The sequence below is a fragment of the Sceloporus occidentalis genome, unplaced genomic scaffold (assembly GCF_023333645.1).
Source record: "Sceloporus occidentalis isolate IW3139 unplaced genomic scaffold, rSceOcc1.0.p SCAF_17, whole genome shotgun sequence".
NCBI classification, from domain to species: Eukaryota; Metazoa; Chordata; class Lepidosauria; order Squamata; family Phrynosomatidae; genus Sceloporus; species Sceloporus occidentalis.
In genome coordinates, this window is record NW_028316997.1 from 4,711,966 (window position 1) to 4,739,848 (window position 27,883).

Here is a 27,883-nt window from a genome sequence, read left to right on the forward strand (position 1 = left end):
AAGGGGGGGAGGGAACTATTAGAAAAATTAGAATACAATGACATCAAATTCCCTGTTGGTGTAATGGTCAGGTGTCCCAATACTTTTGTCTATATAGTGTATATGAAAGGAAGATTTTTTCTATAATACAAAAATACATTTTAGAAGCTAAAACTGGGCACTTAAAATATGTAATATTACACATGTATGTGGTTAGAAACATAAGCAAGCACCATAATTAACTTGACACGTGTTTAAGGTTTAAAGAAAAGTTAAAAATAAAATCTAGCGTATAATATTTCTAAGCTACAAAATGTTACAGTATCTACCTTGAGAGTGTCCCCTCAACTGCCAAAAAAAGACACTGCTAGGCTCTGTTCAGTCTTTGCCCAAACACAGTAACAGCTGGAATAATCATAGCCTCTTAGAGAAAACACCAGGGTACAGCTTTTAATGCACTCTGCAAAAGGTGCTGAAAAGTAATTCCGTTTTGTTAGTGCCGCCATGATTACTAATCTGACCAGTTGGCAAACATTTGGTAGAACAACATCATCTACAAAACACATTTGGTTCAGGAATCAAACAGGTATATTGCTTGGAGACTCCACTAGCTCTCATCTCTAAACGTTAGGGGGCTTTAAAAATGTGCTCTGTTTTAAAGAATGTTGGATTCCACAGGTGGAAAGGAGTGAATCACGCTACAGAGCCTTAAACATTATAGGGATTACACTAAGCCCCACCAGTTCACGCTGCCAATACCAACAGGACCGCAGGTCCCACTCTCCCTGACAAGCCATCAATGTCAGTTCTGTCATGGACTAAAAGAAGCTGGAATTAGCACAGGTTTAATAGCGTTAGGCATGTTCTTCCAGCCCTGCACATGCATTTTCATGTATTAAGGAAAAAAACATATTACTAAGACTGCTCAGCAGAAACTCAAGCAACGTACAATGAAAGAACAGCACTACGTCAATTTGCACTTTTAACCAAAGTCTAAGTGGTCTTGGGATGCACGCATACTTTATTAGCAGACAGTACACAGTTACACTGCACAATTGTGTTACTGTTTGTCTCATATGACATTCATCTTTAAACAGCAATAATGTCATAAATTTTCTGTACAGAAGTTTCTGTACTGTATGTGTATTTGATTGTTAATATCTCCTGACATCACCAATCGATTTCTGCTTTGAGGCATACATCGAGCTGCTAACGCCTGACTGATCAAGTGCTCGTTGGAATAGCACACTTACTATCAAGGATTATGCATCAGTAAACAGAAGACATTTAATACCAGCATATGCCATGCAAAATGTTGACCATGTTGTGGCCCATTAAGGGTTCATGAATGGTGCCATGCATGCCTGATTAAACCCCACATTAAAAAAAGATAACTCAGCTGTCTGATTTTGAGAGTGCCTATCCAGTCTTTATAGACCACAGACAACGTAAAAGAAAATGAACAATAAAAGGCATAAGCTATAGACATATATGAAGTTCACATTTCTTATAGCCTTTAAGAACCTAAACCACACAAAACTTCCAGAGAGCAGCTGTCCGGATTCTCCTTTATAAAACATCCAACATGCTTGAGATACCAGCTAAAACGCAAAGTATGATCTCTAAGGAAATGCTAGCTTCTGGTACCACATACCCCAAGGCCACTAAGTTTTGACAACCAGAAGATGGCAACTTTGGGCCACTTCTTGTCTTACTACATATGGTAGAGATGTACATAAGGCATTGAATCATTTAGAACGCTGCCTCTAATAGGGGTTAGGCTCAAGGTTGAGGGGACTCACCTATTAATAGTTTTACAACTATCAGGCTAGGTTTCCACTTGGGTTTTTGTCCTGCGTTTTTTTTCTTGATGAAAAACGCCAAGAAAACTGCCACTGCATTTTCCTGCGTTTTGGCGTTTTTTTCTGGAGTTTTTTCTGGCGTTTTAGCCTTTCTGTGGAAATTGCTTTTTTTGACCTTAGGCAGTTTTTCCAGCCTTTACAAGTTAGAAGTTTCACCCAGCTAAAAGGGATTAGGATAAATGGCAAGTATCTGCCCCCTGATGTCATTTACTTGGTAGAGTTCTACTTAAACACCCCGGCGGACCCTTTTGTCACTTTTCTGTGGTTTATGCTTTATTCCGAATGTCTGCTCCTCTAGGAAGATTGGCCCCAAATGATGGTGCAAATTGTTTGCTGTTGCTTTTGGCACGCAGGATCCAGTTGATGCGTCGCGTATGTTTGTTTGTAATGGCATGTTTGTTCCAAATGGTGTAGAATTCAATATGAACTTTGTTTTGTGTGAAACTGTTTGTTTCCAGCCTATTTCTCGTAGGACACACAGATACTGGGTCCATCCTCTGCATTGTAACTGTGGAAAAAACGCCATAAAAAACGCCAAGGCAATAAACCCACATGGCTTTTTCATGGCGTTTTTTCTCTCCCATAGACTTCTATTGGAGAAAAACGCCAAGATTTCCTTGCAAAAAACGCCAGAGTGTCAACATGCTGCGATTTTGAAAAACTGCCACAGAGCCCAAAAAAGCAGAAAAACGCCAAAGAGGACTGAAAAAACGCCGAACAGAAAAACGCCAAGTGGATATGGCATTCTGCGATTTCCTATTGAAGAACAGCTAACATCTGGCTGCAACGTTTTTTCACTAAAAAAACGCCAGGTGGCGCTATTGGCGTTTTTATGGGCGTTTTTAGCAAAAAAAAAACAAGTGGAAACCTAGCCTCATGGTGATCCAAGTATCTGAATGTTCTCCTAAACCACTTCCTTCTGTCACCTGGATAGAAACAGCTCAGGGTTTTCATCTGACGTCCCACACACTTAACATCATAGAATACAATATTTTCTGGACAAAATAAATCCCTATTAAAAGGCCTTAGCTAAATGAATGTTCATTGTTCCACAATATCACACTTTTAAGGCAAAAATAAAATGCACCTGGATAGGATGACCTTTAAATGAACTCAGGGCATGCAGCAAACAAAGGGCAGACTTCATATGTCAATTGGCCCTCACAAAGTTTTATTACCAGGAGGAGGTTTATAGTATTTAAACTAGGGATGCTGTAGTCAGCCTTATTAGTTGACATAATAGGGCAATGTAGTTTAATCCATTGTATGGCTTTTACGCGAGCAATCGCTGGGTTATGTGAACAGCTTTTAAGCAAACACATTTCAAAGTCTGAGCAACGGCAGCAGCTCCATATAGGGGCGGAAAAACTCCTGTGTGATTTATTGTACTATACAGTTAATGATATGCCAGCTGTTTTCGGAAGGTAAGTGTACTTATTAAGGTGTCATTTTATTCACCAAAATAATTAGCTAATGCCAGCCAACTCCAACATCTCATAGATAATGTATTATGTACAACTACATGATAATCATCGGTAATTCACGTGAGCACAGTTTCCGCATGTTCAAATTTAAACAGACAAATACAAGGAAGGCTCTGGTCGTTTAAACCTATTTATATATATATATATATATATATTATATTGTCTTATTTAATTCTATCCATCTGACACCAACTTATTTGGCAGTACATGGAGTCTATGTCCTTCGCTATATACATCTATACATACATCTATCCCCTGCCCAGTTAGATGCCAACATATAGGCTTGTTTAATAACATCCACTTGCTACTAAAGCAATAAACCCCTGTATAAATGTCCTATACGCTGAAATAATCGGCACACAACCGTATCCATCTATGAAAAACCGTGCTCCCATTTCTCTGCCCAGTCACATGTTTAAATGTTCTAATGCAAAATTCCCTCGCATTAAAGCATCTCTAAGAATCTCATGTGAAGGATCACGGGGAATTGGAAGAATTCACAAACTGCCTTGCTATGTTACAGCTAAAAAAACCCCAATATTAAATAAATGAATAAGAGCAGTGCATTCCTAAACTTTTGTCCCCTTATTTCCAAACTTTTATTTGATGCAATTAGCGGTTATGTTATGTTCATCCGTTGTGCAGCACTGCTGAATCTAATAGGCCTACATAAACCAATAAGTAATTTAGGGGGGGAAAAAAAGTGATAAACCTCCTACACTCCTGACCACGTGGAAACGATGTCGCATCCTGTCAGTTCTGGACCCATCTGAATTGCATATATTGTGTTTGTTGTTGCTGGGATATTTCAACTCCAAATCTAAAACGCAATCAAGCCTGTGTTTGTGTATCTGCTGAGAATGGTAAAGGTGCCGTCACACAGCTCACCGGTTTTCCATTACTGATCTGCTAAGTATGTGTTGCTAAACTAGGATTACACATTTAAAAGACTATTTGCCTTTTTTAGTTCCTATCTGGCAATCATCTACCGTCCTGTAACCTTACATACGTAATCAGTAGCCACATTACTAATCCCATGTCCCATGGCTTGCTAAGATTACATCTTAGATAAGAGCGGACAGTTGGATCAAATTTTTTTGTGCTCTGCGTTGCTGACTGTGTTTTCACGTTCACTCCTTTTCCGCTGACTCTGCATTAGTTACCATGCAGAAGAAAATAGATTCAGTATGATAAGTTACCATTATATAGCACAACCTTTATCTTTAACCTCTCAACACTGGAAGTCATCCCTCAAGGCACGTGACTTCTCCTTGTGAGTTCTATAAAGCAAGACGATGGAAAAAAAAAATAAAAGAGAAAACTACAAAGTTGTCTCAGATATCAGTCTAAAGCTTATTGGATGCATACGTCAAAAACCTGCAAATTAAAAGGTTATTCACATTATACACGATAATGGATATATATGGGGTTAATCCACAAAAGAGGCGGGTGGCAATTGTATTACCTTGACTTCACCATACGTTATAAAAGGCCAATCTCATGAGTTTCTTCTCCAAGACTAGATTGGATGGCCCCGTATAAACCATATTTAAATCAGTGGATCAATGATCATGGATCAGCTCACTGATTGAACTATTCCTTATAAAGGGGACAGCTCAACTATTCCTTCAGAGAAATAAGCCAGGGTTGACTCTTTATATTGCATGGTTAATTCTCCTGTCAACTCTCGTTTTAATGAATAACTCCCTTTGTGTAGCTATTCAATAAACACAGATAGTATTGAAAATGATCATACAGTTACCTACAGTAAGTCAAGGGCTAGTAAGGAATTCTTGTGTTCTTGTTTTGCAACCAAGCAGCTAAAGCCAATGGGGCCATAAAAGCCCTCTCCACTTACACTGCCATCTAGTGGTGGAAATGTGCTTCCTATAGAAATCCGAGGATTTTAATGTGACCGGAATTACGTTTACTACAGATTGTCCCATCAGTTTATGTCAATGTGAAGTTCTTGTGGGATTGGCGGGCAGGATAATTAAGTCTGCCTGCTCAAGGGAATGTGTTAATTGACAGAAACTAAATCATTTGTGCTAACAGGAGGGACAACATACTGCATTTGCTATGCCACGGACACCAACAGAGCTCCTACAGGTGTGTATTCTTAAGTCTCACATCAGAAACAGAAAGCCCACTATACCAAGGTTAGGCATAACAACTACCATTACTATATTCACTACCAGTATAAGTTATGTAATCATCTTAACCTAACAGTGTCCTATAAAAGGCAGTTTCTCACAATCCACTCAAAGCGGACCCGTCACTTTTACCAGACTCTACATTGTGACGTTTAAACTTTTTTGTTTAAAGGAGCAACCCGTCTTATTTTCTTGTTACATACAAACTGGAGTTCATTTCCAATTGACTACAGTGCATATTTTTTTTAATTCACCAAAGCGCCATAAGGCCACCAGGTCCCCTTCCTTCCCTCCCCGGCCGTAAGGCCAGATCCTCTTGGTCCTTACCCGCAAGGGTTGGGACCACTGAAATACTCAACATACGTGCTCTGTGCAAAAAACAGTGCATATTGTGTGAAACAATGTGTCACCACCCTTCGGCTGGTGTGATAAAAAATGTATCTAGTATGCACTGCACACCTAGCCAAAAGGCTGGGGCTAGTGCATACAACAACAAAAAAGTGCACGCAGTCCAAAGTGCATAAGGTGCTTACCAGCATGTGAAGTGAAGTGCGCTTAACCTCACACATTCATCCTGTGCACAGCGCGCAGTCCTGGACAAGAGACTGGGGATCTAATACAACCTCGGGGCTTCATGCTTTCCCAGGCCTAAGGACAGTGGACCAAGCTTTTCCTCTCTCACAGGTACTCACTTGATCTTAGCCAAAAGGCCGAGAAGCGGTACAGTACATATTACTCCACGCAAACTGGATCAGAAACGGAAACTTCTATCTCAATTAACTCCTCCCTCAGCTGCCTCTACTGAAAACAGGAAACATACATCAGCATGCTTCTGGAGACATGCTCAGCAGAGCCGCCATTAAAACAAATGTAAGCGGCACCAGCAAATCCTATCGATGCTATCGGAACACCAACGTTTTCATTGGCTGCTGCTGCTGCTGCTTTAGTAATGAGGATGCCACTGAGCTTGTGCATGGCTTCCCGAGTTAAACAATATAGACATCACCAATAAATAAAAAATGCACATGCAAATTGCATGCAGTGAAAGTACTGGAGACCATACAAAGTAGATTCGAAGAAGTTTCTGAAAACTCAAATACTTTTCACCATCATAAGCGTGGTATGTTAACTTCCTTTACACAGGGGCTGTGTGATTATTCCCTATTAACATGTAGTAGCAGATTATCAGTTCAGGTTGTACGCTTGGATGAGAAGGGACAGGAAATTGAATAGATAATGTTGGCTCTGATAAAAGGTGCCATCAATTCCGTCTCCACGACACGCTCTCTTACTTCAGAGCTTTTACACTAGATATTTCCAAAGATAATTCATATTGAGGAATAAAACATAAGCTATGAGTAGTTTTAAACAGAGAAATGTTGTTTTGTTAAATGCCACAATGCTAAGTTCCCCTTTAACAATCTACGCACATATTGTGACCTATCAAGCCATCACGACCCTATTAAAATGACACTCGCTTCTAATGGATTGTACACTCATTTCTAACTGGTCAAGGATTTTGAAATGTCATTCTTTTAACCAATTACCTACTCAATCCAGATGACATACATAACACCCAAGACACAACAGGAACAGAAAACAGGCAATATTTGGGGCAATTGATCAATGTTTAGGAATGGGCTGGCAGCATTTAATTCAGTTAAGTTCACAGTAGTTATTGCGCAATAAACAGAGATGAATGTTTTCACAGCTGTTCATATATATTTCAGGTATGAGGTTGATGAAGGAAAAGGATGATCTAACAGGGACAACAATAAGCTATCGGATAGATATGAGAAAGGAATGATTGATAAGACCATTGTCAATGAAATAAACTCTCTGTAGCAAAAGCTCAATACCCCAATGCTGCCAGGTCCATCAGCGCTACATTATATCTCGACAACTGACAAGGCTGAACAACACTTGGGATCTTGAATGACTTTTTCAGTCACATGGAGAATAAACAGAACAAGACCCATCCTTCTTTCATCTTTTAATTACCTACAGTGGTGAAATACAATAACAGAGTTGTAGGATTTACTTTGTAAAACAAAAACAAACTATGCACTGGAATGAATGTTATTCAAGTTACTCTGGCTGGGGGGGGAAAATCCCCCATGCCAAGCTAAACTTTGTAGGCAGTGTGTACCTTGGGAATTTCTTTCATATGGCCAGCGATTAAACAAAGAATAAGAAAAGCCAATTTATGTGGGTATACAAATAATCTCACAGCACAACCCCGGAAGTATGGAATGCATTCTATAACGTGCAAGTATAATAATTGCTTTGTTTCATCACCGATGGTTGTATACAGTAATACACAAAAAAATGACAAATATAAGCCTAAATGCGCTGGGAATATTCATCAACAGCCATTCTCTCAAATCAGCACCATACCGGAGGTCCAACAAAGCAAATCCCCTTCTGTCTTCAAATGCCTCGTGGAAATATACACAAGAACATTTCTCCTTGGAGACCTTAACCACTCAGACCTATAAAGCCTTTTTCATTGGATTTTTTTAAATGATTTCTTTACCTTTTTTTTTTTTTTGCAAAATCCCTGCAACATATGAGACCGTGTGTCACATGGCAAAAAAGGGTTAATATGATTCATTTACCAGCTTCACAATCAGGTTCTACAAATAGCTATTCAATGTAGAAGCAGATGTCAATATGAAATGGCACACAATATATTTCTGAGCCATACTTTGATTCAGGTTCATTCCAGAATAAAGAAAATGGTTAGTTGGAATACATTAGCCTGTTTTTCCTTGATACATACACAGCTTATTACCTTATTGGTTTGCTTTACATGGTCCTATGCAGTGTTAATCGCAAACAAGACTGTTTGCTAAGGGCTAACACTCAGGTAACAAGACACGCAACAACAGAGCCTGCATGCCGCAATGCATTAAACACCCTGTTAACATTTGCGTCGCTTGTGAGTTGATGTGAACACAAGCTAGTTAAAAAATCTAATGTTGTGGGTGAGGGCATGTGAATTGGAAGTCTAATTAAACCAAGATTGCAGCCGACATACCCACAAATAGCACCCAACCGAATTCTCCGATTCCATATTAGTCATGGTTTGACCAACATCAAGAAGCTTATAATTAGTTGATAAAGTGGGGATAAAATTAACCCTTTAAGAAGTCATATAGCCCTAGGCTGTGGGATTGGAGGCTAATATACTTAGAAAAAAGTATATTCAATGTATAGTAACATTTCACAGGTTCTGTTTCACTTTTTTGTGTTGAATTTAATACCTTCAAATAAAACGTGCTACAAATATTATTCCTAATACTACTGAATGCCCAAACACCGGGGCAAGCAAAGGTTGCAACAGAAACTGAAAGCCCTTTTTAAAGTTTGACCCAACGCAGTAATATTGCTTACAGAGGAGATAACTCTTGACCTACGCTGGAAGCTAAACCAAGAGGTCCAGTAATTTAGTGGTGCTTAAAACACATTAAGAAGATACAAATCAGAGGAAACCATGCATATTTGGGTTTCATTACGCCAGAAGTTCCTTGCAACAGCCGGAACAGTGCTAACTGCATGGTACAGTGAGGGCAGAATGAGAATCACGGTGTGACCCAGGGCATCTTGGCACCCAAGGTTTGATGAATCCTGCCTTTAAGCACCATCAATATCAAGCTGGATAAATGAAATATCCAAAATAGTAAAATCTGCAGAAAATCTCAGCAATGAGCACAGTGGAGACCTGTCAGGCAGGCTTGGCAGAGGGGTCTTGTTCACAGAAAGGGCAGGGGCAACAGCCCAAAACTTAGTGTTAATTAGAGACATGATGCAGTGCTAAAGTGAGGGTACAGGAGCTGGAATTATTATTTTACCAAAAAAGTAAGTTCTACCAAATGTATAAATATGTCATGTGTCTGTATATGGAACAATGCCACATGAATTTTTGGTGTCATAAAAAAATTAATAATAAACTGAATTCTGGGGAATTTCCTGTAGCCAATGCCCAGCCCCTGCTTTACCAGACAAAAAAAATTGATGCCTGTGAGGTACAGCGTGTAAAAGCGGGGAAGCCTTTATGGGAACCATGGGGAATAGGTTGGCCATTTGGGAAGGGAATGGTTCACCCCGACCCATCCTCCAAGAGCAGTCCTAGTTTGTAAGCCTTGGTGAGAAGTTAAATATGAACATAATTTGAATGAGATCAAACATCTTGTGGAAGCAAAACATTCAATGAGCTAAAGATATATATTTTAACAATGCAAGCTATTGTTAAACAAGGAAGACTGTTGAACCTCAAATGGCAAGAAATCTAAATAAAAAGTCTGTCTTTCCTTTTTAGGATGTGCATACTGGATCTGCGCGGAGATGCCAGGCCGACCCTTTGCATTGCCTAGAAAATGAATGCTGACCAGCTGTGCTACATCCAAGAAAAAGTTTAGGATTTATCGACATTTCTTTTAATCCATCTGCATAAAAAAAATAATCTAGTCCTCCCCAATGACCGTGCTCAACATAATAGCAAACCAAATATCAATGCCAATCGAGCTTTTCATTAAAGTTCCAAGTTTCAATCATTTTTTTTTTTTTCTTCTTCTTCTTTTCAGTCCATCTGTGGCTAATATTAATAAAAAAATACATTTAAAGAGACTCTTGTACGGTGTCCCAAAGGAAATGCCGCACACTCCAGCCGAACACAGAGTGCTTGTGAACACTTTTAAAGCCGTTCCATAAATCTGCTCGGCCAAGTCTCTGCCTTTAAAGACAAAGATCACCTTACACTGCAAGAGAAAAAAAAAGCACATTCCAAAAGCTGCACAAGGCCTGAATTCAGGCTATCAAAATATACATCTTCAGGCCGGCCATCTTAATGAAACATACTAATGGCATATAACAATAACTTATACTTCCACGGCACGCTAAGGAAATACAGAGGCTCATCCTTTTCATATATATTTATACATAGAAATGTGCTTTAAGAGCTGCCTGCCCCATATTCACATACAATATAGATTAGACCCAAAGTGCATGCAAAGGAAGGAGAACCGTGAGCGATGCTGAACTTTTTGTGCCAGTCCATCGCTCTTGGCACGTGGGTTCTGTCCTTAAAGGAGCAGTGATGCGATATATTTGTATTTTATCTTCTCTTTATCCCTTTTTTTTGGTCTGTTGTGGTCGGGTTGGCAGCGTCGGCAATTATATCTATACGACAAAGCTCAGGCAAGTGTGTCCGCATTCAGAAATAGTAAAAGATTGCAAAGGCTGGGGGAGCTGAAAGGATTACAGTGAAACCTCAACTGGAAATCTTATAAAGAGATAGTAGAATATTTTATAACTACTGCTATGCTTAACCCTTTGTGTGCTGAATATGTGAAACCGACATGGTTGGCAAAAAAAAAAAAAAAAAAAAAAAAAAAGTTAAGATCCAAACCAGTTTGATTATGAAAAAAAACTCCTCTGAGCTGCCAATGTTATTAGCATGTTTGAATACACGGGCAAAATGTCCAGCAAATTTGCTGGGGTTTGCTAGCTAATGGCACTGAAACATTTAGATGAGAATAGTTTTATGATTTAATAATGATTTTATAATTTGCCGTATAGAGGATTTTAAGCTACACAGTGTCCCTGTATGTAATTTATTCAAGACTTTTTCGTGCCATTATTAGCTCTCTCCTGCCCCCTGCTGGCATTTCCTGTTACTCCATCTGTACTATTATGTACAGTTCTTTAGACCCCCACCTCAGGAGGGATCCAGACATACTGGAGGGAGCTACTAAAATGCTGATTTTTGTGCATGATAAAAATAATCAGGAAAGACCAACACTTCTCCATAAGCATAGCCTGGAGAGGGGGAGAGAGTGAGGGCAAGATATTAATGTACCTAAAAGTACAGGACAGAAGTACAGTATATTTCAAAGGCGAGGAAAAGTGAGGACAAGAATTCAAGGCTATGTTAAATCTAAGACAAGACCAAGACCTATTTCTGGTGCGTGTCTTTATGGCAGGAATTCTTACCCAACGTAAAATTCTTTTTTCTAATGCAATGCCTATTCTGAATTGACGATACTGGGCTACTATGCAATGATTAGACATCCTTTGTATTTAAATGGTCCTTTTTTGATTGAAAGAAAGTGGTATTTGGCAAACAATAATATTGTTGCGGTAGCCAAGAAATCGGCCAACCTTTACATTGGTGTTGAGACTGAAAATGTATTGTCACTTGTGTACAATATCTGCTCAGAGTTATTCCACCTCAAATAAAATAATCAAATAGATGGCTTTTAATGAGAAAACTGCATAAAGAGAAAAAAACAGCAATTGAATGTAACGTTTTTTCTTTGCACAGAGGCAGAGAAAATTCAGAACAATGTTGTACAGAACCACTTTATGCCACCCATTCCCAAAACACCAACTTTTGTCTCAATCAGCACGCATTAACCTCTTAAACTGGACAGGAATTCAATGTGTGACTTATTTTAAACTTATTCACACATCACGACACGAGTCGCTCATTCTTACGGTGTATCCGATCTGCAATACAGGATCAAGTAATTCTCCTGTCTTTTGGAACCCGAAGGAGTGATCGCAACCACAAGCGGAATTCTATACAAAACCTGTACCACGTTTAAACAGGGCCGAATATTTGCACAGCATCCAATATCTTCTATATTAATCGCTCCAGGAATTAGCAGTGATATTTAACTCTTTTATTACCACCAGTATTTTTATATGATTGTTTATATGCATATACCTAATTGTATTCATTTTTTAAACTTTTATTTTCTTTAGTCTAGCGCCCACACCCCAATATTACCAATATTGCTTAGAAACGCATTTGCTGGTGTTATCTGGAGTCGCTAAACCACTCATCGTATTCTCCCATTCTCTATTTCTCGACCTTTTTGATGCAGAGCCCTTCTAATTACCGTATTTGCTCGATTATAAGACGAGGTTTTTTTCAGAGCAAATGCTCTGAAAAATACCACTCGTCTTACAATCGGGGTTGTCTTCTAATCAGACCTCAAATAGAGGTCTGACTATGAGACTAAGATCCAGATCCCCTGCACCGCTGCAGGGGACCTGGATCCTCCTGTCTGATAACCTCAGCTGCTGCCGGCACTTCCACCGAGCCCCGGCGAAAGTGCGGACAGCAGCGGAGGTTGCATATGTGTGTACCTTCTCACTGCCGGGATAGCCCGCCCACTCCCGGGGAAGCATAGCCGGTCAGAGAGATCAGAAGAAAGACCGGGACCCCGGCGGCACTGTGCAGTCCCAAAGTCATCGGCGGATCCGGTAATTTTCTGGAGGAGGCGGGGCCTAGCGGGGTCACACAGCGTCATTGTGTGTGATCCCGTGGGAGCTGAAGCAAGCGCCTGCTGAGGCATCATAGTGAGTGAAGTCTCTTAGTTGCTTGAGTGTATATTAGGGTCTGGGTATCTAAGTGTCAGAGTGGGTATGTAAGTGTCAGAGTGGGTATATTAGTGTCTTGGTGTGTAAGTGTCCCCCTATATGCCACTCTGCCCCATGTTATGCCTTTTAACCGCCTATATGCCACTCTGTCCCATGATATGCCTTTTAACCCCCTATATGCCAGAGTGGCATATAGGGGTATAATGCATTTCTGGAGGCAGAGTGGCATATAGGAGGTTAAAAGGCATAACATGGGGCAGAGTGGCATATAGGAGGGTAAAAGGCATATCAGGGAGGCAAAGTGGGACATAGGGGGTTATAAGGCATTTCTGGGGGCAGAGTGGCAAATAAAAGAAAATAAAAACAAACAAAAAGTTTACATGAATTTAACTTTTTTCCTATAGGGTCGTCTTATAATCAGGCTTTTTCTTTTTTTTATTAATATTCAGATTTTGGGGGGTCGTCATATAATCAGGGTCGTCTTATAATGGAGCAAATACGGTATTATATATTTACATTATAAAACACAACGTCAAATGTGGCATTAGTTATTAAGCTAACTATGCAGCATTTAAACTTTATGCAAGTCAGCAGTGCCCTTCACATCACAGAATGTCACTGTCAACTGTAGGATTTTTGAATTATATGGTTTATTATTATTTTGGCTTACATTATGCATGGCCACCCGAGCTCATCCTGCAGCAGAAGCTCACTGGGGTTGGACCTTTTTAATGCATAGTAAAATGAAGGAGTTAAAACAACCACAACTCCCCTGCAAACCCACCCTTTACTGAACACTGGAGACCCCAAGGAACGTTATCCACTAAAACAGTAAGTTGCTGGAGTGACCATTCATAATAATGTGGTGAGCTGGGACTCTCTCATTAGATTAGGCCTCTCTTTGTAAATATTCAATAAAGCAGATTTTGTTTTTAACACCCACACAGCTAATTTACTTTGTCTGCCTCCTCAAGATATTTTAAACAACAAACCCGCTACGGTGCACAATTACATTGATTTTCATGGCATAACTCAAACAATAATGACACCCAACCAACTATATTTAAAGAAAGTATCACTGAAAAGGTGACAATGTTATCTCTTACTTTTGTCGAGAAAGCACCCTCCTGCCCAAATATAATAGCCGTCAATCACAGCTAACGTTCTTGAACAAAAGCAGATACATGGGGGTAAATCAGGATTATATACAAGAGTCCAAAACTGGCATCTTATTAAAAACCTGAAACAATTGCAGGCTACGGGTTGTGACATCCAGATGCAAACATATAGGGGCGTCACTTTTTAAAGTTACATGGCTCGCTTGTTTGCGTGTGTCTACAATGTTTTACATTATGTCACTGCATAAAAAAAAATAAATAATAATAATTATAATAATATTCCATGTGCATTGGTTTAAATGCCCAATCCAGTCAAAGATCTGCCAGAAGTCTTTTGCCCTAAAATACTGTTAAATTACCATTTTAAATTAAATCACAAGCTCCATGGCTGTTTCTACGCAAATGCTGGGATGCTGCTTTAACTGTCACCGACCACTAGATGTCCTTTGCATGCAAAACAGTACAGATATTCTTATTACAATCTTACTGGACTTCAGTAACAATTTATACATTTTTATGATAACTGCAGACTATGTTACTGTTAAGTAGCTTGGATTTTTATAAATGAAATGAGTTAAAAAATCCCACTCACCCAAAAACTAGTAATGAATAAGCAGCTAAATACAATATTTTCGTTGTGTTCATAGACAAAAAAGCCATCCAATTATAGTCAGGAGTCCGGCTTCTATTTACGTAACTGTTCTACGGCATAAAGATTGGGGGCTTATGTTGTGTTTTTGATACTTGGAAGCCAATAAAGCACACCAAGCCTTTTATCATTCTATAAAAAAAATGTGCTTACAATTTCCTTTTTATTTACTGTCCTTTGCTTTTAACAAAGTACTGCAAATGTATCTTCAGATTGCTATTAACCCATTGTACATCGCTATGGAATTTGATGGCGCTATATAAAACAATACAAAATAGAAGCAGAGTTTAGGGGAGAGCTGGGGCTTTGACTCTCTTACTTCACTGTCCGTTTTGAGGGGCCAGCACTGGCAAGTTTCTCCAGTAAGAAAGACCGAAATACAACTCTCCCTTTAACTCCTTCAATCCCAGGGGTTTTTGGTACCTCAAGTCCCAGAGCAATTTTGCTATTTTTGCGCTATGTCAGTTCAGCGATTAGTCTCTTTTCCTGTGAATAGTGTAACCATGTAAACTATATATTGTTTTTTCAAGGAGAGATAGAGCTTTCTTTTGATACCATAGTTGGAGGATTAGCTGAAAATTTAGAATGAGAAATTTAGTAAAAACTAGCAAAAATCACTGTCAAAGGTGGCCGCAGAAATTGCGCTTTTTCCACCAACGCTTCTTAGTATTTTGAGTATTCTTAGGATTTTTTGTACAGGGTATGTGTTACGGCAGATAAATCTATCCTCAATTGTTCAGCCGCCTCTCCTGATTATGGAAATACCCCACATGCCTAGTTTTTTGTGGTTTTCTGGATGTTACAGGGCACAAACGAGACCATGCGCATTATTGATTCGAAACGTGAAATTTTCACTTTGCTTTAGTAGACCTATGTTTCGTTTGGGCCTATTTAGCAACCCCCCTAAAAGTATATATTTCTGTAAAGCAGACAACCCAGAGTATTTCACCAGGAGCATTTGGACAATTTCCATGCAGCCAATTGGCTGCCAATCACTGCCAAAGTCAGCCATAGCAATAATTTTCTCGCGCCTTTTTCACCAACACTTCTGTGTTGCTGAGGATTTTTGGCACAGGGTATGTGTTACGGCAGAGAAATCCAGCCTAAAGTGTTCAGCCACCTCTCCTGATTACGGAAATACCCCACATGCCTAGTTTTTTGTGGTTTTCTGGACATTACAGGGCATAAGTTGTAACGTGCTGGTATACTGGATCACGGTGTGTGCTAAGCCAATGCTATCTATGAAGCAGCTTAGCAGTCCCACAGGAGAGCATGTTCCCATAAAAAGTATACATTTTTGGAAAGTAGTCTACCAGAGAATTTGGACATTTTCCAAGCAGCCATTTGGCCATCAATCACTGCCAAAGTCAGCCATAGCAATAATTTCATACGCTTTTTTCGCCAACACTCAGGTTCTCCACGCCTGGCTTTAGCAGGTAGAACCTGGCCATCATCATCTTCCTCTGACCCGTCAGATATTGACCCATTATCTGACGCAGAGCTAGACACATCAGATATTGGGTCAATATCTGATGCAGTCAGAGTGACTTCGTCATCAGACTGAGTGAGGAAGACACGGTGCTCCATTATGACACTAGCCTACCTACCTACCCAATTTCTAAAGCCCTATACTATCCTCAATTCCCTTCCACCCACCACACTAAACATAATATATATATATATTTATTTATTTTTTTAGGGTTTTTTTATTTCATTTTTTGTATTTTTTAATGGTATAAATAAGAACTACATATATGAGTGTACTTGTTTCAGAGGCGTTTGGTAATAACCATATTACTTTAGGATAGCCGAGTTATGGAAAATAACTGCTCTTTTCCCGTCACTCTGCCTTGTAAAGCTGCCTGAATTTATAAGAAGCATTACTGTATACAGCCCGTGAAACAATTACCCAAATTAATTATACACTGTGATGGTTAATGCAGATGACAGGTCCTCTTTAGCATACCTGTATTCAGGATGCTGACTCAAACAAGGACCACCACGCTGCCATCTGTAACCTGGTTCTTCCTGCAACGAGAGGAAAATCAAGAAAGAGAGAAGATAAGGAAAGGACCAAGATAAAGACTGGTGATCTGTTGTAGGTTCACAAACTTAGAATGGCCGTGTTTCTTTGGAGTTCTAAGCTTAGCAGTTTTTAATTCTATAACACTTAATCATTTTTAAAAATGGAGGCTGGCCACATCATGAGATTTGAACACTTAAAAACTGCCTGGATAGCATGACTATACAAAATGTATATATATATAACATCCAAATATAGTTACCGGCACTCCAGGGACTTCTTTAAATAAGGATGTCCTGATGAAAGTCTAATAAACAGACTGAAACGTTGATTAGGAAACTGCAGTTTCTGGAGTGATTATTTAAAGAAGTCCCTGGAGTGCCGGTAACTATTTTTGGATGTTATATGATTTGCTGTTGCAGCTACTTGGCACCGGGCTAAAAAAGTGGTGATTGGTGTGCAATTGTTGATTTTGGACTTATATATATATATATATAGGCAAGTTTTTTTGGACAGTATGGTAAACCAGGGCTCTTCTCCACATTTTCAAAGCAGCTGCTGTGTGACGTGACGAATCCAGAGAGGAATAAAAAAATCCTGCAACTATTTTGTTTTCTGAGACACGTTAGCTATTGTGCGTCCGTTATACAATATTTGCTCTTTTTGTTACACCAATAAGATCTGAGCGCAGTCTACTTTACAATGCAATAGCAAAAAGATTATTTGTATGTTGTAATTTTAATGTTTTTGAGGCCATGCAGTTCTGGTTATGTTAAAGGTAAATGCTGTGCCACAGGATTTTGGAGGCCAAAATATCAGTCTTTCCAAGGAAAAAGCATGTTGCCAGTTACAGAAAGTAAAGTCCGGCTGCACGTACACCTCTATAATGGAAGCCGCCTCTTCTTTCAGGGTACCCATGTCCTTCTTCATAATCTCTATAATCAGGATCACTGTACTCTTCGTAATGATGAAAAGAGTTCTCCTCTGACCTTCTATGACCAACCACATTTACCACTCTACGATGGTCTCCCTTCATAAAGACAGGAAACACAATGGCATAAAATACATAAAGTACCACAGGGGTTAATTCACACAGACTAACAGACATTACTAAAACAGAAACAGAGAATACGGCAGATAACCATTTGACCCATTTTCTTTCTGATGCAAAGACTCAGATCTTAATCAGTCCTTGGTCTCAGCTAAGAATCACCCACAATGATTCAGCCTAACACTTTACTTTCGGCTGAATAGCTCAACTGCTGTCACAAAAAACATATTTTTAAAGATTATTAGGCAGAAAGGCCCCAAGTGCTGCAAGAAATGTGAATATCATATCAATTAACATGTAGCTGCTGATATCTATGAACTAAAAACGGTCAATAAAACGGATGTTTTAAGCATTTTACATGGTATTTGCATTACACACGTCATGTGTTTCATAAAATATTTAATAGATTGTTGCTGAGGAAACATTCAGAATCCCTGTCCTATCTACTCTACTAACCCTCATTTCTTTTTGCAACTTGATCCGAAGCTAAATCAATACAGAACAGACTGTCCATGTAGAGCAATGTTGCGCAGTGAAAACTCCTGTATCTTAAACTTTTGGCCGTGCCAAGTTACTTCATTTCCAGCCAGCTGCTGCTAAATTGGGGAGGTCATGTCTATTCTCTGGGATGACTACTACCAGCACATACATTTGGACTATACATCCATGAGTCCAAATTAGGAGGCAGTATCGGTGATTAGTTCTTCTTTGTTTAGTATGGCTAAATGTCCTCTCATTACCGGCACTCTGTAGATTCGTATTGATCTCTTGAGTAATACCCCAGTTTTGCTACTACATGATTTTAAAGCTAAGTTAATTCACACTAATGTGCTTAGCACCAATACTGGTACCCTGTAGGTGTTGCATTGCGTAATTCATTGCTAGCAAGAGAAACATAGATATTGCGCTTATAGTCCAAGCATCACTTGTATTTCTCTGCTGCTTTTTGGTTATTACATAGAGAAATCTCAAAAGTCTATCCCTCCAGAAGCTTTTTAGAGGTTTCTGCTGCGGGGTCCACAAACCTGTTTCTTTAGGACTTGGTTGCAGCAGACCCAATAGTAACGAAACACATGCTCAAGTTAAACTTTGTATTACCGTATTTGCTTGATTATAAGATGACCCCTCAAATTTTGGATCTTATTGGGGGAAAAAAGAAAATGCCTGAATATAAGATTACCCTAGTTGGGAAAAATCAAAACCACTCTTTTGGTCATACCTTTTTTTGCATGTGTAGAGTGTTTTTCTTCTTGCTCACCAGCCAGTGGCTCAGATAGGAATAGCACATCTATAGGAACAACATGTCCCATGATTCTCAGTCACGCTTAAGACACCCTGAGAATCATGGGAAATGTAGTTCAATAAGATGTTCCCCTAATTGAACCAGCTATGCAAATCATTCCTACCTGACAGTCTGTGCTGTCACAGACTGTCAGGTAGGACTGATTTGCACAGAATTATAAGCAGGGATATGGCACATAATTTTTAAATTGAAGCAGGGTCAGGTGAGAACTGCGCAATCCACGTTACCCACGCAACAGTAGTGTTGTGAGCTTCCGGCGGATGCTGTGATCCGGCTGCATCTGAGGATGCTGAAGCGGGGGATGGTGTTTTGGCCGTGGAGACGGAGGCGGCGGCAGATGCAGATGCTGGGATTCGCCCCTGGTGCATGTGGAGATGCGGCTGAGGATGCTGTAATTTGGAGGTATCATAGGAGACGATCTAAGGTCTGATTAAAGGACAACCTCGATTATAAGACGAGGTCGATTTTTTCAGACTTTTTTTTCTGGAAAAAAACTCGTCTTATAATCGAGCAAATACAGTAATACAAAATGCTAGAGAAAGTATAAATACTAAGTGTACAGGAGTTCAGAAGCAGACTATAATGATTTTCTAATATGGATGACGTAAACAGCCTATTACTCTAATATCTACCATTAGTATACACAAAATCAGGATGTGAGGCCCCACAGTGCATAATAACTGCCAAGACTACTCCTGAAGACCATGATGTTATACAATAGAGCACCCATCATCAGGTCACCAGAATACAGACCATTACTCTATGAGGCATAAGGGTAAATTTCCTTCTTGCTCATTGATGCTGCATGCATACAAAGTTCTAATGGTCACTAGCGTGGCTGCTGGGGAGGCCAGGGGTGTCATAATCACAACTCTTCCCGTAGGTCTGTAACATTTCGTCAGCCTTGCATGGCCAATCTGATATCCGATGCATACTTGATAACATGCATGCCAGGAGGAAGACAAAAGTTACTCACATCAGGAGGATAATCACGTGGGGGGAGGCGATGTCTAGGAAGCCGCTCGTATTCACATCTACCTTCAGCCCACATTTCTTCTTGTCTAAAGTCCACTAAAATATAGAAAAAAAAGAAATGCATGAAAAGGAAAAGTTGCTTTTCAGACAGACAGAAGAACATGGTACAGTTACAAAAGGACAACCCCAATAAAGACTCTAACAGAAGATTAACATGCTAAGACTAATTAATTTAACTCAGAAGAATCTTCTTGCTCGTCATACAAATCAGTAGAAAGAATGTGTAAATGTTTTGCAATGAAGCCATCAGCAATCCAACCACGTTGCTGCCTCCAAAGCCGGTGAAACCGGCCAGAGCTCAGTTGCAATACAACATGTATGTAACAGAAACACAATGATGTAATACAACTGTAATAAAAAATGGAAATGACTGTAACCTTACAAAGAACATTGTCTTAAACCAGAAAAAATTAAACTTACTTGTGAAATGCCTTTTTACCACAGAAAAAGGGCGTCTTCAACCAAAATCTGCAAAATATATATAAATTATTAAAAACTAACAAACACAAGTATATCATTCTGCATGATATATAAATCATTTAATACAGTATACCAGATTTTAGTGATGACCTAATATAATGACCTAATATAATGATATAAAAGTGGATAATGACAGTTTAGTAAGACAAGTATATCCAACGAGCGAGTTTAATCACTATGAAATATTTTTGTGTGAATATATATTTTCGCTGAACTATATATTTGCCTGTCAATTGAAACCTATCTACTCACTAATTTTACTATGATCTATGACAGGTTTTTCCAGGTTTAAGTTAGCCATTCATAACATTAAGCTAGCAAATTATTGTCTACACAAAGCACTTTAGTGATATGGAACCAGGTTGATTCGCATCTTGGACACGCACATATCAATCACTTCAGTGACAAAAGAAGTTATAAAATGTAAAAACATACACAATTATTGGAAAATTAGGAACAGGTGCTCAGGTGCATTATGCAAGTTATTAGACGGTGACCCCCTTGCAAATGTACGAACCCCCCCAATATTAATTTCCCCACCCCCAGGAGATCTCCATGCATGTGCTATGATTATCATCAGTCAGCTCAGTGAACCCCTGTGCACATGCACTTTGATGGGAGCACTACATCGCCACTGACTGCCAAGAATTGTTAGAAAACAGAGAAGGGCAGCTACCGTCTGCTTCAGGCAAGTCTTTTATTAGGTTTTAAGTTTGAAGAACGCACATTAAAATACTCACAGACTACTTGAATATGCATTCTTCTTTACTTAGTTGCACCGTGGACACTAAACCATCCCTTAAAGTATTTTACTCTCTAAGAACATAACGTTAAAACAGTAACGGTATCTTTTTTATGTTAGGTTTAAACTGGACAGGTGATTAACCATCACGTCATCCCAGAAACGAAAACAGTTCTTGCTTAAAAACGGCACTGGGACATGATTACTAATAAAAAGCTGAGCTGCTTCAGATTATGGTATATATATATATATATATATATATATATATAAATAAAACATCACCTATAGCGTCATTGATTGATTACAGCTACCGGACCAGGGACCGGCCACAATACTCGAGATGCAGCGGGTGAGCTTTTGTGCGTTTGTGAAGACATTCTAGAAGTCAATACGCAGAGGAATGCTTAAGCTTTACATGAAGCAACGCTCTAATTCTCCATATTAATATACTCACGGAGCTGCAGGTGTTACAGCCACATAGAGAACAGCTCTCCCTTTCTTCCTGTACTAACAACTTCCCGTGTTGCCTTCATGTGACGTCAGTCCCCTACAGGAAGAGATCTAGGACAAACTTCTTCCGAAGGTGCTGCCTGCGTTTCAATCGTCAAGACTAGAAGAGTTCGAATCCCACGAGGGCGACAGTAAAGAACACATTCTCAGAAATACGGACAAGTCTCAGAATTATCTTGCATTTTCCTAAAATAACCAATAATTGCATGCAAACAAAGTAGACGTTTTTTGTTTTTTTTATTATTCTCGTTGGTATTATGTTTTGTATGTTTTTTTCACTATGTTACAAAGGAGAAAAAAATGAATGATTCAGGCAATAAAGGTGTGGTATTTATAACAATTGTTAACGGGTACACCTGACAGCTCCAAAATATGCATTACACTTACCATATGGAGAAGCTGCAGCTCCCTCCGTAGACACGTCACAATTTCTTAGAACGTAAATACATCCTTAACTGTATTCAAGCAAAGGGTTTAACTGTGCTAAACCAGATCTTCATTGTCTGTTAAGTTCTTTAGTACTGAACAGTAATAGTTGCAACCAAATGGTTACTTCTAGTAACAGTCCATATGGATGTCTTTATTTATTAGATGATAAAGAGATTCTGCCCTATTTTGAATTTGCCATATAACAGTAAGAAACCCACCGAGACCCTGAGATCTTTAATAAGTAGAATAAAAAGACGTCAGCTCCAGAACGCCCGATCAAAATGTAAATTGTACTAATTTCTGTTAAATATTATACATTTCTTTTTTTAATCTATATATTCCCAGTATACATCTACAGATTATTTTTCTGTCATGCGTGTTTTCCTGAATCTTTCACTAGCCTCCATCATGCGCCATACACTCATGAAGAATTTTGACCCAGTTCGCTTCCCGTAGCCCTGCGCTTTAACAAGGTCACATGACCAAATAGTATGCAGGAAGCGATCGCGAGAAGTCTGCACGTCTTTAGTTAGATGTATGTTTATTTCTGTCGCAAGTGCAACGTTACTAAACGCCGGTAAGTGAGTCAAAGACCGATTATGAACCCTTTAAGATAGTGGTATTCGGAGAGAGGCTTAAGTATTATTTATATTAGAAAAATTGTATTCACTAGGCATCTTAAGTGGGTGCACACGAAGATGAATGGGGTTATACATATATATATATATATATATATATATATATATATATATATACACGCACGTACGTGACTGTGAGCTTAACAGTTAATGGAACTATTCAGCTCTAGGATTTTGAGGTCATCAGTTTAATGCTCAAGCACATATATCTACAAGGTAATGCCTGGCTATATAAATTGTACTATTGTGTAGATGGTTGTCATCAATTTTTTATTTTTCTGTCAATTTATTTTGGGTCATTTTTTAAATTTTAGCCTGTTTTCTCCCACATATAAATTGCCATAAAGGTTTTGATGATGCAAAAGTAAGCCAATGCTCAATCGCACCCACCAAATATTGTGTTCTGTGTCTCTATATGTAAACAGGAGAAACCTGAGTCTGATGAGCAATAAAGTACCGGTAATAGAGATTTATTGTGTGAGGGGATGGATTTGGATAGTTTGCAAGAGAGTTGAACAATTCAGCTCCCTGACTTCACTATGCATTGCGAAGGGCTAAGCATGCTGAGTTGGCCCTGCCTAATGTATAGGTAAATTAGTTAGGAAAAATAAATCACCCCATGTTAGCTCAGTCGTATGGATATAAGTATCCACGTATTTGGTACTGCCCTAGTCCTGAACCATGGCAGCACCCTCAGCCGGGACTCTGGCTGCCGTCATCACTACAGGGCATCAAGGACATTGGACAGAACAATGTATTAAGACAAAAGTACTGAGGGGATTTATATTTCATTATGCTACATATCTGACAACGCATTTCACTTGTTCTTATAGTAATTGTGTGGTTTTTTTTTTCTCTCTAAAGAATATGAGCGGAGGCCTGGCTCCAAGCAAAAGCACAGCATATGTTTCCAACCTACCCTTCTCTTTGACCAACAATGATCTACACAGGGTATGTACACGTATGTACAGTAAACGTTCCGACGTGTGTTTTCCGTAACCATTTTCCTAACTGCATTTACTGTTGCCTTTCAGATTTTCTCGAAATACGGAAAAGTAGTAAAGTAAGTAAGCGCTGTCTGCCATTTTTATTGGTTAGGCATGATTAATTTTGGTCGTTTTTAGCTACTGAACCTGCTGGATGTAGAGCATATAATGACTTGGCCCAAAATATAATTTCATTTACAATGAGCATGTGTTTTTCATTAATAATTGCACTTTGTCTCCTGGCACCAGCAATTATTATTTGCATTATTTCACCCAAAATAGCATATTATATTAATAAGTTAGTTATTGTTTACATGGAATGACACTGCTTTGTTACAAAGTCATTGCGATTTCATGCTAATCCCGTAAATTAGCTCTCCAGCATTCAAATCAGGCATGTCTTAGTCTACTAATGCTATTAATGCAGTGTTCCCCCTTTCTTCCGTTTTTCTCCAGAGTGACTGTTTTGCGGGACAAAGATTCTCGGAAAAGCAAAGGAGTCGCGTTTGTTTTATTTCTGGATAAGGAGTCGGCGCAGCACTGCGTTAGAGCTCTAAATAACAAAGAAGTATGTTTTTCCAAACTCTATTTTCTCTGTTTGTGCGATATTCAAATAACCCCCAGCAGTTCCATAGAGTCATTTGTGCTTTTCACCCCGTAGCTATTTGGCAGAGTAATAAAAGCGAGTATTGCCATAGACAATGGCAGAGCAGCTGAGTTTATCCGGAGGCGTAATTACACAGACAAGTCCAGATGTTACGAATGTGGGGTGAGTCAAACGCACTTTTCTCCTGTGTCTTCTTTGCTTCTTTTTTTTCCTGGTTAATTTCTCTTGAACAATGAAAGTAATGTGTATCAAGGGCAGCATATGACTCTATAAATGCACGGCCGTTCAAAAGTTTGGGGTCACTTAGCTGTTTTGTGGGAAAACAAGGACATTTCTAGCCATGTTACATAATTGCTAAAGGATTTTCTAATTATTTAGCGAACACGACGTTCCATTGGAACACAGGAGGGATGGTTGCTGATAAAGGGCCTCTGTGCGCCTATGAAGATATTCCATTAAAAATCAGCTGTTTCCAGCAACAATAGTCATTTACAACATTAACAACATCTGCACTGTATTTATGATCCATTTCATGTTATTTTAATGGCCAAAACTTGCTTTTCTTTCAATTCTAAGTGACCCCAAAACTATGAATGGTAGCATGATGTGAATTTCAAGTTGTCACATGTGAGTTTAAAGAGACTGGTGTTAAATAGTATTTTATACGGTTCTTTGGGTAAGTGTGTGTGTGTATATATATATATATATATATATATATATATATTTTATAGTGCGTTTAAGAAGCCTTACATCACCACGTGCAATGCCAAGCGTCGGCTCGAGTGGTGTAAAGCACACCAGTGTTGGACTCTGGAGCAGTGGAAATGTGTTCTGTGGAGTGACTAATCACGCTGCTCTGTTTAGCAGTCAAATAATTGAGTCTGGGTTTGGCGAGTGCCAGGAGAACGTGACCTACCTGACTGCATTGCGCCAACTGTAATGTTTGATGGAGAAGGGGTAACGGTATGGGGCTGTTTTTCAGGGGTTGGGCTGGGTCCCTTACTTCTAGTGAATGGAAATCTTAACGCTTAAGTATACTAAGACAATTTGGACAATTGTATGCTTCCAACTTAGTTGGAACAGTTTGGGGAAGGCCCTTTTCTAGCATGACTGTGTCCCAGTGCACAGAGCAAAGTCCATAATGACATGGCTGGATGAGTTTGGTGTGGGAGAACTTGACTGGCTGCCCAGAGCCCTGACCTCAACTCCATCGAACACCTTTGGGTTGAACTGCAACTGATATTGCGAGTCAGGCCTTCTGGTCCTTACCTCACAAATTCTCTCCTAAATTCCAGCAGAAACACTCGGAAATCTTGTGAAAGGCCTCACCAGAAGGGGGGAGCTGTTATAGTTGCAAAGGGGGGACCAAATTCATGTTTATGTATTTAGAATGCAATGGCATAAAAGTCCCTGTTAGTGTAATGGTCAGTCCTTGCACGGTGAGTCTAAGCACCAGGAATATTTCCAGGCGCCCAGGTGCAGCCGGCACATGAGAGCTGTAACAGAGCAAAATGTAGAGGTAAAAAGTGTCAGGAAATTATTCCCATTTAAATAAACGTGAACGCTTTCTGTGAATATTAAAAGGGACCACTCGCCTATCATACGCATTAAGGCATAATAAAGTGTATCGCATATCCTGTAACTTATTAAAAGTTGCCTCAGTTTACAAGTTTTTAAACATTTGAGGACTCTACAGATGGAATGCACATTTTATACTGTAGATTTGTATTTAAAATCAATGTATTTTACAGGATACGGGTCATTTGAGTTACGCTTGTCCTAAAAATATGCTGGGAGAACGCGAACCACCTCAGAAAAAAGAAAAAAAGAGAAGGAAGAAAAACGCTCAACCAGAGGAAGAAATGTACGTATTAACCTCTAGCGTTTATCGGTGTGACCTGAGTATCTATCAGTGCGTATCTGAAATTCTTTTTTATTTATCCATTTATTTAGCATTGAGGAGGGAGAAAGTGAAGCTGAAGGAGAAGACCCAACTCTCGACAGCCTCAGCCAAGCAATAGCTTTTCAGGTAAACAAATTATAATATTTCAAATATAAATAGAGAGAGAATAGTGACATTTTAACATCTTTTTATGGATAATCTAGTGTACATATTCATGTAAATGATCGCTATGTAAAGTGAACTCGGAAGTCTTTCCGTGATGGGCAAGCGGCATGCAGTATAAAATGAGAACTTCAAGAATGGAAGAAGAAATGAACATGTTGGCTTTTATTGGTTATGGTAATCTTAGTTACTTAATGCATCATTAGAAACATTTCAACTTCTTGCATTGTGTCATGTGACACAAAAGCAGTCAGAATATTTAAGAATCCTACCCCAAATTGTATATAAAAGGTAATCCTGGTTTAGGAGTATGTCAGGCTACATACTTGGCCAAGAGGTGACATCATGCACCTTTTTTTGGAAAAATATTTATTTTGTAGCTTTATGACTATTCATCGATACACACTGATTGTTATCTTTGTACTGCCTTTTAGCAAGCAAGAATTGAAGAAGAGAAGAATAAATTCAAACAGAGTGCAGCTCAAGCTTCTTCGTCAGAAGATTCAAGGAGACCTAGAATAAAAAAGAGTGCATATTTCAGTGATGAAGACGAGCTTAGTGACTAAGTATATAGCATTATCAAGTTCATGAAGGCTTGTGTTGGACAGTTCAGTAACTAGCATGTATGATACAGTTTACAGGGTTCTATAAAAGAAAAGCCTTTCTATGCTGCTTTCCCGAGGCTGTTGGACATTGTTAACCTTATTAGTAATCCTTTAGAAAGTTAGGTTGTGTACATAATGTGTTAAATATGTTATATACAACTTTTTATAAAATGAGACTTGCCCTAGCTATGTTCAATATTTGTAATTATAAAGTCTTTGTTTGTGACTTGATTCAATCAGTCACTAGCCATTTGGTGATAGGTGACCTTGGGTGATATCACCATGTATATATTGGTCCATTGATGGGCAGCAATGCATATTCCTGCATCTTTCATTTTATTCTTTTCATTTTATAAAGTCATTAAGGCTGCAGTGTTTTTTTTTTGTTATTTCAACTTAAATGGAAAATTAGGCAAGTTCCATTAGCGGCACTATTTTATAAGCCATAAAAATCTTACAATGCTTACTTCTAAGACCATTTGTCTATATCACTTTTTGTCTTAGTTAGTAAAGGCAATGTAAAAGGATCCCTATCCATAGGAGAGTTCAATAAAAACAGAAACCGCTCAGCTTTTCATACAGCCCCAATCAAACTTTGTAAAGCTGTACAATAGCTTTCTTGTAGTATTAGCATTTTGATTTAATTAGATTAAGATTTGACAACTGCTAGTCACACGGCTAATAACAAGTTAGCTTGTGTTACGGAGCAGGATTGCGGTGATCAGTAAATGCCTGGATTCTGCAGATGGAACCAAATTTGGCTATGGACTTGCTA

At 39.0% G+C, this 27,883-nt stretch overlaps 2 protein-coding genes across 3 annotated transcripts in view; one reads left to right on the forward strand and one right to left on the reverse strand.

Moving 5' to 3' along the window:
- The window catches only part of LOC149302769 (periphilin-1-like), a 53,860-nt gene extending 33,798 nt beyond the window's left edge, over window positions 1-20,062 (reverse strand). Inside the window, exons 1-3 of the mRNA XM_089481974.1 lie at window positions 19,988-20,062; window positions 17,535-17,687; window positions 16,601-16,662 (exon numbers count right to left, since the gene is read on the reverse strand). Coding sequence (XP_089338100.1) covers window positions 16,601-16,662; window positions 17,535-17,687; window positions 19,988-20,062 — 290 coding nt within the window. The remainder of the gene's footprint in view (window positions 1-16,600; window positions 16,663-17,534; window positions 17,688-19,987) is intronic.
- Window positions 20,063-23,712: 3,650 nt separating this feature from the next.
- On the forward strand, window positions 23,713-27,069 carry LOC149302770 (zinc finger CCHC-type and RNA-binding motif-containing protein 1). Of its 2 annotated transcripts, none has more exons than XM_089482166.1 (7): window positions 23,713-23,796; window positions 23,880-23,908; window positions 24,288-24,399; window positions 24,493-24,600; window positions 26,190-26,306; window positions 26,399-26,467; window positions 26,938-27,069. In XM_089482166.1, exons 1-7 carry the CDS (start codon window positions 23,713-23,715, stop codon window positions 27,067-27,069), a joined length of 651 nt encoding a protein of 216 aa, XP_089338292.1. The 2 variants fall into 2 exon arrangements, with proteins under 2 accessions (XP_089338292.1, XP_089338291.1); XM_089482165.1 differs by having other exon boundaries at window positions 26,190-26,302; window positions 26,392-26,467.
- Window positions 27,070-27,883: the final 814 nt, after the last annotated feature.